Here is a 12,106-nt window from a genome sequence, read left to right as displayed (position 1 = left end):
TTTCTTCCCATTATCCCCATTTTGTTTCTTTTAAAGATCAAACTTTTCACACCCCCATCTCGCCTGCACCAAGGTCCTCAGCATCTTTTGGAGTGGGGAAGTAGCCTCCCATGCAAGTGAATGAGTAAAAGACACAAAGAAAGAGACAAAGCATACTGATATCGGACAAGGATTTAGAGCTACTGGAGGAGCATGTAAAGAGAGGAGTCAGATGACTCAGAGGTGAAGAGTGAAGAAGGTATTCTGGGGCTTGAGAGGAATACCAGGACTACTTTTTCACACAGTAGCTTATTAAGTTAGGTTTTGTCATACTGATCTGTGATCTCATCTGTTACTGTAGAGAGAGGGTGTGTGATAGAGAGATCCAGATTTCTCGTGATGGCTGAGATTTGCAGAGCAGTGCAGCAGTTTTTCCCACAAAAGTCTGCTGTGATTACTCAAAATCTTTGCTTTGTGTTTTTTCCAGCCTCTGCTCGCAGAGAAGGACCAACACTGAACACCAGGTGAGGAATCCAGGGTGTTGCTTCAGGTATAGGACAAAGGAAAAAGCAGCAGTGACTTTGTACCACCACACTCCCATAACACCCAGGAAAGAGTGAAGAGGAGGCCCTGGTTAGAGGACAACCCACTGAGGAGAGTATATGAACATCTGTGGAAGCTGGTGATACACCTGCAAGCTGAGGTGAATGATTGCCTCTGAGAGCTTCTGCTGCTGAGTCTTGGGGTCCCTTCCTCCCACCTCTTCCTGATCACTAACTGTGAGATCTTTCTAGAAGACGCAGGTCCTCCAGCTGTCTGTATTGTTCCTAAGGTCCAAATTTGAACATAAAGTCTCATTTGCCTAGCCATTTCAGTCTGTCCCAGTCTAGTAACAGCTAAGATTTTCTGCTGTCATTACATGGCAACGATCACAGAGAAAAATATTGGAACATATGACTGGAGACATTCGTGTTGGTTGCCATCTTGAATTTTGGCACAGAGCCATAGAAATTATTGGTCTGAATAAAGTAATTTAATTTGGTTTTTTTGGTTGTAATTTCAGTTATGAATTCACACCCCCAAAATATTTGCTGTCATTGTATTGGACAGGATTTAAAATCCATCTTTATGTTTTACTGTTGGATGCTTATGTTCTGTGTGGCTTATTTTTGTATTTTGATTTCTGTTTGTTTAGGCTTTATAAACTTTTTGTCTGATGTTTTCAGACTGAAGCTTGAACCCTAGGGCCCAGGTGGCTCCTATCAGTTGCAATAGTGGCTTGATGAAGCACTCCAGTTAAAATTTGCCTACTGCTATGAAAATTAATTTGCTTGTGTTAGAAAACAACATCAGCATCTGGAAAATGTATTGGAGAGAAGATCCACACATCCTTAAAATGAACAGGAAGCAGCTTTAGCTCTGGCTCTTTGTTGGTGCCGGGTTAAAGGAAAACTCAGTATTTTGCAACTTCTGCCTTGTAAAACAGCAAATGTTATGATTGTAATTCTCAAATGGTACAAAATCTCCTGTTGTCTGTATTGGAGCCCTCAGAGATTGGATTCTAACAGCCTGTTTGATCTGTTTTGTAATTCCACAGCTCCCCTGTTATTTCTAGCCTGTATAGTCAGTGTTAAGAGATCATTCTCATGTGTTGGCAAGTAGATAATGATCAACCCAAATGGCTGATAGAAGAAACAGCGTCAGAGGGGGAAAGTGTTTTCTCTTGAAATTGATTGTGTTCATGTTCACTCTTGAATTATGCATATTTTCTGTCATTCAAGACCAGATAAATTGTGAGAAGATGAAATAATTATGTTCATATCCCGTTGGTTGCGCTATCGCTTGCTCCAGGCATGAATTCATAGGACAGAACGTGCATTTTTCTATTTCTGTTCCACTTACACATACGACAGACGTTGAATACTTCATTTGTCCAAAATGCGGTTCTCTGATGTAGCTGTTCCCTTTCTTACTTCATTGGTTTATATTTCATTTCCTAGACAGTCATGATCATGTTCACTTTCTCGGTGTTTTTCAGCTGTGTTCTTCAAGAATCTCCATATCATATGTCTGTTGCCTGTGCTGCCATCATATATCATCAGTGACCAAGAGATTTGTAAAATCTTGTGAAATTACTTTCAGATCATGTCCCTTCTGTCTGTAATCACTGAGTTCCACCCGTAGATCTCCAAGACATGTTCCTACTGGTGCATCAAGTTGTCGGCTCGTGATTAGTGAAAATTTAGTTGCAGAAGTTGTTACTTCAAACTTCTGCACGTCCTCAGCAGCTGCGGGCTTCAAGACCTTGGGTCTGTCTTCTCATAGCCTAATCTGCTTATGTGTGGTATTGGCTATAGCCTCCAGCTCTGTTCCAGAACTGTTGGAGAGGCTATTTCCCTATAAGATTTAGCTTCAGTAAATAATAGATTCCATTCCTTTCTTCCTCCCAGGGGATCTGAGTTATCCTTATTCCACTGGGTTTCATGTGCAGGATCAAGTAGCTATAGGATATACATCCTTGTGGAATTCTCATCTCTGTTTTTATTCTCTCTAGTTTCTTTGTTCAGGTTGTCACAGCCACCACTGAAAACTATAAGAGAGGTTTGGAGGATAGAGATTTAAATGCACAGTTAGCCCAGGAAAGGTGATTGTCTTCAGAGGATCATTGGCAGCATTCTTACATCTTTGGCAAATTACCAGTTAGTGCTGGCTTATTATGAACATAGGTTAATTGTTGTGTCAGCTTTGCCAGTCTCCCACTCACTCATTTTGGGAAAATTACTTGTATTCAGTTATAGCCAGCATGTTTTCTGAACTTCTTTGCATTGCATGTTAGATGTAGCCACAGCACATCTGTAACTGTGATGACTTAGTAGCAGTGTATCAGACATCTTGTCTCTAAGATTTTTTAAATATTCAGAGGAATGCACATTGCAGTCTAAGACCCTCATTTCAAAGGCATGAATTTTGTCAGCTTCAGCAGCAGTGAAGTCCTGCATCCTTTGTTTCTGGAAAATTTTTCTTTTGCTTCCAACAAATTAAAAAAAAAACCAAACAGGGATATCAAGACTGGTCCTTTACCTGAAGCCAAACACCTAGACCTTGAACTACTGTTCAGCCTCAGGATCTATTAGGGCAGCCTGAGCATCAAAAGAAATAGCAGTATTCCTTTGCCTTGGGCTTCTGCTGATCCCAACTCTGACCACAAATGCTGTTACCTTGGGAGCATGTGCAATAGAGAATCAGGAACAAGTCCTGCGATTCCAGCCTCTTGTTTTTGCCATCACCCTGTACTCCTCAGCCTGGAGTCCATGTATGTGTTTGTGCGTGGTGGATACTGTGTACTGAAGGATAACATATGTATTTTGTCTCTTTGCAGCTCTGCTACCTCCACATCCGTCCCTTTTCAAAAACCTCTCGGAGACTGCTTCAGTTAAGAGATTCAGTGGGGAGAATAGAACTGTTTCCCACACATCTTGGAGAGAAGGCATTTTACAGGAAGTGTTTTCTAGTACAAGGGAGGAATGGAGGATAGCAAACCATTTTGGATTTATAATAGTTGCATATGACGGCAGTACAATTATATACGTGCTCCTCAAGTGGGGATTAGTTTCTCTCTGCTTTTATGACATTTACTTCCCTGTATTCGTCAGTGAGTTTCATTGAAAGCACCTTTGTTTACTGTGAGAAAAGAAAAATTACTAATAGAAGACCCCAACAGTCATTCAGCATCTACTTCAGTTGTGAGACTGGATAATGTAAGCAGGGGGTCCTCTTCTTCTCTCCTACTCTGTGATGTTTTGCATCACTTCTAAGTTAAGGAGCCTGTTCCAATGACAGAGAATCAGGCTTGTTAGTCTTGAAAAGAGTAAGGTCCACATCAGAGTCCTGGAGGCTGAGATAATGTAGAGTTCATGCAAGCATTTTGTGCTGTGTTTAGGTGATGACCATACCATAACATAACATAAAAATTAAGGGAGGGATATTAGATTCTCTCCTCTCCAGAAGCAGCTGACTTGTACTCAGTATGTGAAGTATTAACTTCACTTTTACATGGTTCATCTTGGCCTTTAAAACAGCCTTACAAGTCGTGTGAGTGCCATCAGTGGGAGGTGGCACTAGATAGACCGTTTAGTCTTGGGTGCCAACGAGACATACAGAAATTTCAATTCTCAAGACTACATATGCTTTTGGACAATCATGGTTTGTTGGAAATGCTCCTCATTATGATGCCTGGAAGGTCAACATACATATCTCTGATACTGGTTCCATGCTATGACAGGAGGTTTTGTTATCAAGACCTTTGTTTACTAGTAGGAATCTCAATGCTGTGCCTCTTCCTCATACCGGAATATGGATAGTCTCTGTGTGCATGGAGTGCATGGAGTTGAATGGCTGACAGTGCTGGACCATTCCTCTTCTTTACCTGTGAAGGAGATCATCGACTTATAGGTGAGCTTACAGAACAGACTGGATTCTCAGCTTGCATTTTTTTCAGGCCTGTACCTTGCACTAATACAACAGTCCCAGTCATTTTGGATTATTTGCTGGAAACAAAATTAGCCTGGCTCCTGACTTATTTTTGTTAAGGTTTACTTGATCAAACTGCCAAGGACTTTTTTTTCCTCAGTCAGTCCTACATTTGCTGCTTATATTAATCTTGGGCTCACTGTTTGAATCTGGATGGGTTATTTGCAGGTGTTAAAATAGTTGGATTTTTTTGGTTGCAGAAAGTAACTGGCTGATTGATCCTCTTCATACTATTTCCTTTCTGGACACATTATTCCTGTTGATCTGTCATGAGTTTCTTCAGAAAGAAGCTTCTGAGCTTTACTTAAACCTGGGACTTGACTTCCTTTTCTTCTTTCTAGAACCTCTTGTTTCTAAAGCTAAGACGTCCTTGTTTATGCCAAACATCAGGAGAACCTTATTTTATCTTTGCAGAATCAGGTCAGTCAAACAGTCCTTGAGATTGGCTATACCAAGAGCACTAAACTTAACATTCATAGTTTTCTTCATACAGAAAGTGGTTAACTAGAAAAGAGATGGTAAAGGAGGAGTGTAAGGGAGAAGGTGAAAAAGGAGTAATTGTTGACAGTCTTGCCCACTAGAAGAAGTAGGAGCATCAAATTAAATTAGCAGATAACAAATTCAAAGAAGGAAAAAAAAAAAGGGGGTGGGGAGTGCGCGCGATTTTTTTTTTTCACAGTGTGTAATTCATCCATGGAACTCCTTGTCACAAGATGTTGTGGATACAAAAAAGTGTTTGTGGTTTGAAAAGACAAGTAGACAAGTCCATGAAAAAGTAGTCTATTAGGGCATATTAAATATTAAAACTAAAAAACAAGCAGGAAGTTTCTAAGACCTTTTAAGTGACTATTCTGGGGAAACATCACAATGGGCTTTTGCAATTTTTAGCTTGTCTATCAAGCATGTGCTCTCAACCACTGTCAGAAATGAGAGATGGGCTAGATGGTCTTGTAGTCTGACTTTGTATGAATGTTTTATTTTGACAGTTGCAGTACAGCCTACTAGAACAGCCAAGGCAAAGCTGCCTTCCAGGACAGCGGCATGTTCCACCAGAATTCAGTCTGGGTTTTCTAAGAAAAGTCTCCACTGCTGACATCTGCTAATTTGTCACATGCAGCTTGTCTACACCTTCGCCTGGGTGGGCACTATATATTGCAGAGGCTTTCAGAATGATGAAGCTCTTACAAGAGCATAAAGGACACCAAGATCCACCTCTAGACAGTTGTGATTTTGGGCGAAAGTAGGTTGCTCTATGGAAGCAATTCATAATGTGATGTTTGTAAATGGTTAATCGCTTAAATATGGAAAAGAAAATACCTACCACTAGCTGAAGCTCTTAAGTTACCTTATTCATACACATTTCACTTCTCGCCATCTTTGCCTTCCAAAGTGCTTCGGTGCAGAGCACCTTCGGGATGAATGTGCACAACCACAGCACATCTTAAAGAACTACTGTACCTGGTAACTGCTTTCTTCCCATTTTAGAACCCTACTGTCCTTTTGCAAAGAATGAGATTAAGTTTCCCTGCTGCCTTAGAGATAAGCAGTTAGGAAATGCAAGCTGACCTTCTCCAAAATTGTTGGATTCTGTGCCCCTCCACGCAGTTTTAACACAGAGGACAAACTCCACTGAACTAAAGGTGACAAACAAGACACCAAGTCTGCCCTGAGGAGTCTGCTCTGTCTGTTACCTTACCAAAAAAGGATTTTACTGGCCCTCATTGAAAAAGAGTTTTCACTGCTGTTTCCAATTTAAAGGAAAGAATCACTGATCACTGTGGAGACCCTGGTGTGAAGCCTTTGCCAGTGGTATTCAGTGAATCATAGTGGTTCCCTAGGGAGAAGAGTATACTTAACAGGGCCTCTTCAAGTCCACGCCTACAGTGCACACAATGAGCTTGAGAAATCTTATGTTCTTTGAAAAGGAGTAGCTTCTTTATCTGACCTATCAAACAAAAAAATTGAATTGGCCTTAAAAAACCAAAATTGATGCAATTGTTAAGAATTTGGGGGCTGTTAAAAATGTATCTTTTATTACCAGAATTTTTATTTGTTTGGGGCAGGTGGAAGAGGTGCTGTTACCTTTAAAAGCAATTTCAGCATTGTATTTGGCCTTTTGCCTACTGGTGTTCTGGGATGTGCAACAGAAGACAACCCCAGAACATTAGTTTAATTTGGTGTCCCTGCAAGAGTATTTTAGAAAATCTCATTTCACCATAGTTATAGGAATGGTAAAGTGTAGTCTCCTTCCCCCAGACTAAGAGGAGACAAGTTACTGTACTCAGTGTAGTTAGTTCAAAAGTCATAAAATCTACCCCAAAAATGTTTTAGGGTTATTGATCTAATCCCTATGTCTTGAGTAATACCATGTCAAAAGTCAGGAAGGGATCTTTGAAAAGTTCTTCTACTACCAAGTCAAATATTTGACTGTCATCACTCCCTCATGCTACTATAAAATTTGTTTTTTCTGAGATTGGGGAAGAAAAATGGCAAGAGATTTTTCCCCACTGTTTCCAGCAGTTACTATATAGGATTCACCTCATGTTTTTCAAGTGGTTTTGCCTTACTTATATGACCTTCTGGAAAGTTCATGCTGTGTCAGATATATTTAATACATCTTGGAAGTCTGTGCCATTCTTCAAAGTGTGCAGATGGACAGCTGTGAATCTACTGGGAGGGCAAATGAAGTTGTAGGCATCCCATTAGTGCCACTAGTTACAGTACTTATGCTTTCAGTTGCATGATGCTTCCTCCATTCAAACTGGGGTTGTCTTCCCTCCCGAAAGTGTGTTTTTGCCACCATTTCTAATTCCAGAAATTTATTGTGGAATACATTTTGTCTATGATATCAGCTAGGAATTTTTTTTTCTTATCCACAGACTTACAAAACTCATGTCTCCATATGTCTACTGAAAATCTCTCATGAAAAATATCTAAGAATAAAGATTGGTGGCTCTTCCTGCCAAATTGTGGCTCTGCAGTTTTCTTAGATCTTTTGAATGATGGCTTGGCTGAGAGCAGGTGAAATTGATAAAAAATGAAAGACATTTTAAAATGTGTAGTCAGAACATTTTAACTGCTGCCACATGATACTTCCCTGAGATTTTATTGCCATCTTCTTTATTTTGTTTCTCTTTGTTGTTTGTTCTGTTTGTTTGTTTCCAGTTCTTCAGATTAGCACAATAGAGCACTTAGCATGGTAGTATCCAAATGAGATCTTCAGATCCTAAAATATAGTTGGAGATTTCTGTAGCAAGTGTCCTTTGAGGGGGCAGATATCAAATAGTGTCATGCAAGGCAGCTTGTTGCAAGCTGGATGTCTTCCAGAGACTCTTGTTGTGAGTCAGACTGTCTGCTGCTGCTTTCCCCCACAAGTGGAGTTTCTTACAAATCCTTGAAAACAGTGGAGAACTCCTAAGCATCTAGTCTACCTGCAAGAGGGTTTCAGCACTTCAAAAGACCATAAATTTTTGTTTCAAGAAAGGACCAGAACATAATTGCCAAGACATTCCCCAGTCGTTGCACTATGTGCATTGCACAAATCCTGTAATATTTGCCCCTGGTTGCACAGCAAATCTTTGTTTTGTCTGCTTCCTGAAGAGGATAGTAACTTCAGGAGAAAAAAGAATTCTTTCCTGAAGAATGTCAGGAAATCTCTGGTTTGATATGACCCAGCTGGCTTCTTTCATCAAGTGATGTACATGCACTGGCCATGATACATTATTATAATGCCTCATGCTGATTTCTGTATGTGATGAATGAATATCTGTAAACAGCTAGTGAGAAATGTCTGAGTGTTGGCAGACTAGAAAAGGAGGTCACCTTTGCTTTTGGCAACATGCATAACCCCTACGTGTAATTATTTCTTGCATTGATCTCTGTGGACAGCAATGAGGTATCATCTTGCCTAGCCAACTAAGTGGAATGAGAGACGAAGAATATCACCCTGCACAAAGACCACTACCCCCCTGAAAGGGCGAGAAATAAATCTTTGTCCTCAGAATATACCGCTTGAAAGATTGGTATTTCTTGGTATAATTCAACAGCGCCAGCATATACCACAGGGGACAGAGTTTCTGCCTGAAAGCTGTTCACTAAGTCTGAAGGATGTGGGAAACCAATAACGTGGTGGTGGGGGGTGTGTGTTGCCACAAACCACAGCTGTAAAGAAACCTCTATTCTGTACTAGATACAAAGGTCCTTATCCCTAAGTGTATTTCCATGAAATCATAGCCCAGTACTGGAAAAGGCCCAGCTGCTTGGTTGAATGCCTTCAGACCATCTCTGCCATCTTCCCTATGCAACCTAGCCCTAGATAAGGATGTTCTAAAAGCAGCCAAGTAACTGAGGTCTGTAATCTTTGAAATTAGTCTTTCCTGGAAATACACTGTGACATCCAAAGTACTGTACCATATTCTTTCTGAAGTTATGGGCACAAATGGCATCTCAAATGCATTACTGTCATTTAGAGAACTAAAAGAATGGCAACCATTAATCAGCAATTTTCATTTGCTGTATTTCATGTTGATATATCTGAATTCATTTCTAAGACAATCTATTTCCCAATGAGTAAAACTGTCTCATCTCTTCTATGTTGACTTGTTGCATGATAAAAGATTGCATTTATACAGGGCATCTGAAGCCTTTCTTCAAGAGAGGACAAAAGACACTGAGCTTAGTCGCTTCCATCTATCACTTCTGGAGCTGCATCAAAAATGAACCAGGGCTTAAATGATTTCCCTGTATACAGAAGAAAATATTGGTAAAGCAGAGACCTGAAAGCCCAGGTGTTCTTTTACTAAACATCATAGTATGTATGTTAGTTATTGATTTTATACAGCTTTTGACAACTAAATTCTAGTGATTTTTGAATGTAAAAAAAATTATTTTAATAGATGTTATTTTTAAAGAATTAGAAGGCAGGTTTTCCTCCTTGCACTGTATCCAAATTGCTGCTGTTACTCTAAACCACAATTAATGTAGGTTATAGGCAGCCCATACAACCATCTATTACTTTTCCCTACCGCAAATCAGTATAGTTTTGCAAGTGTGTAGATATCGCAGTTGGCTCCATATGTATTGAAAACTGTTATTTTCTTGATTGATTTCATTGCCTTTCAATCACCCATTAAGAGAAGACAACCCAGTACTATGGAGTTGATGTTTTGCATGCCACTAGAAACACTTGTAGTGGGTAAGAAACCTTTTCTGCACAATGGAGCTGGCCCTAGAGCTGCATCCTGCTCAGTCTGTGGCACTGAAACTGCCCTGCATTGGACCCTGGACCATATTGAAGATGTCTGCCTCGTAAGACATGGCAATGGATCCTCTTCTGTCATGGGATGGCTGTAGTGATTTCATTTACAAAGTAGTCTGAGCCTGGAGACCTCCTGTATTTCTGCTCTGATGAGGACACTAGTCACAGGTAAGGAAAGCATCAGAGCAGCATAGATAACAAAAGGATCTGTGAATTGAGAGAATGGAAATTTGGAACTACAACAAAGAGAGACATGAGACATCACAGGACAGAGCAGAACTGAGCTATGATGTTGCTAGAGGAGTGGACAGGTATGTTTGTCTTCTGTATCTTTTATTACTTTTGGACACGGTCCACCTTGTTTCCTATATGTATTGATGTCTGTTGGTTATGGAAAGGTGAAACACAAAGCACTATATCCCAGTTCACACAGTGGTAACGGGAATGTGCTACTGTTTTTTATAAGTGCAGTGGGGTAGCTAGAGACCATCCAACCCAAAGACCAGGGAACAAGAACTCATTTAGTCTGCAAAGACTATTCTTTGCTGAAATATCAGTGTACATTTCTGTACTTACTGAAGCAGTGTTCCTTGCAGAGCCCCACAATGCACTACAGCCTGAAAAACAAGGTGTTCAAGTTCAGGTCTAGGCGTCTTGCATGCTATAATAGAGTATGCCACAGAGAAGCTGGGACTACACAGATGGTCATTTGATCATCTGTGTAGGATCTGCCTTATGGCAGTGCAGAATAGCGTTTTTCACTCTTCCTAACCATTGATCTTTGTTAGAGAGACAGAAAGTGTGCTGGGATTGTTTTCATCAGCTTTTGTTTGTTCCTTCGAATAACAAAAGTGAACTGTTGGGAGCTGTATTCAGTGTTGGCAGTGAAGCTCCCACTTTTTCTTTCCTATTGTCTTCCTCAATTTGCCAGCTAGTAACAGAGCATATAGAGAACTGCCCTCTGCCTTCTCACACAAGTGTCCTGAAACATTTTAGTAAGCCTGTGCCCAGGAGTGTATTCAATCTGTTATTAACCCCATGCAGACAGTATAGTTTGTTGCTGAATTATAGCTAAAACACCCCTAGAAAAACTATTTTAATTGTAAGAAAATTAATTCAGATCCTGTCTCACAAATCTAATTTGCAAATGTTGCTAGGAAACCAGAAGGCTGGATAGAGAAGCAGTAACGGTAATGTGTCTGTTTGACTTTAAGGATTACCGTACTCATGAGATTACCTGTGTCCTTACTGGTTGGACACCCCAAGACTCTCCTTCCCTGATTTTCCATTGCCATTTTGCCTCCTTTCCAAGGAGGCAAGTGGCTTGGTCCTTCTGCCAGCCGTCCCTGCCACTGAGCAGCAGCAGTGAACAAGGGCTAGTAAGACAGACCCACCTCAAGGGGCTTGCCAGGGTTAATCCGTGGGTGGTTCTGATGTGCTTCAAGTGCCACGTAGGACTGTGAGCTGTGCAAGTGTTCCAGCTCTCTTTGCAGCTCCCCCTCCTTGGGGTTTCTTCCCCCCCCCCCCCCCCCCCCCTTTACTAGCAAGGAAGCCCTTCAATTGGATGGGCAGTAGAGCCAGCCCAGGGCTCAGGAGGAACAATGACCAAAGAACAGATTGCAGTTTGTAAACCAAAACCTCCCCAGGGGCTGCTGCTAAAAGGAGATTAGAGAGAATTCCTACGCCAATTGGCATCTGGATTTCCCCCCACCCCCCCATTGCAGCCACTAAATTTCTGGCCTATCAGCATGGTAGTGTAGTCCTAATGCATTTATTTGCTCCCTCCTTGGGTAGGCTGGGGAGGGAAGCATGGGCATGGGGAGCTGTACAGGGCACAGTAATACAGTAGTGCTGCAGGACTGATCAAAGCTGCACCTTTCATCCTCACACCGATGCCAGGTCAAGGAGCCCCAGAGAGATTAAAGTGGTAAAGCTAAGCCTTGGGGAGTGCCTCTACCAGAGCACCGTGTGCCCCAGCCAAGATGTCACACAAGTTGGCAGGCTTCCTCCACTGACCCACCCTTGCTAACCTCTAGCCAGCTGGTGATGGTGCAGGAAGGGTTGTTTACAGTTTATTAAGATGTTTGATTACATGTTGTGGCAGCCTCACATGAGGTATATAGAAGCAGCCACTATTGTGAAGGGCTTGATGGAAGAGCTGAATTCTGAGCTGATTATGATGAGCCCTGGCCACAAGGTATTAACCAGCTAGGTGTCATCTTACACTCAGTTGCTGGGGTCCAGGAATTGGGAGGGGACAGGGAGGAACCTCTGTGGTCTCTAGAACATGACTTTAAGTAGTTGTGGTTTGGAGAGTCAGAGGGGCAGCCTCTGAGTCTC

The 12,106-nt window shown here is 41.4% G+C and overlaps 1 protein-coding gene across 2 annotated transcripts in view; it reads left to right on the top strand.

The window, feature by feature from the left end:
* Positions 1-8,516, top strand: part of TTLL5 (tubulin tyrosine ligase like 5) — a 143,915-nt gene extending 135,399 nt beyond the window's left edge. For both annotated transcript variants that reach the window (XM_069783831.1, XM_069783830.1), the window contains one exon: positions 467-8,516. In XM_069783831.1, coding sequence (XP_069639932.1) covers positions 467-507 — 41 coding nt within the window. In that variant the 3' untranslated portion in view covers positions 508-8,516. The remainder of the gene's footprint in view (positions 1-466) is intronic.
* The last annotated feature ends 3,590 nt before the right edge of the window (positions 8,517-12,106 follow it).

This window comes from Haliaeetus albicilla, chromosome 5 (genome assembly GCF_947461875.1).
Source record: "Haliaeetus albicilla chromosome 5, bHalAlb1.1, whole genome shotgun sequence".
Classification (NCBI taxonomy): Eukaryota; Metazoa; Chordata; class Aves; order Accipitriformes; family Accipitridae; genus Haliaeetus; species Haliaeetus albicilla.
The sequence above is the reverse complement of the archived record's forward strand: the minus strand, read 5'-3'. Positions and strand labels throughout refer to the sequence as shown.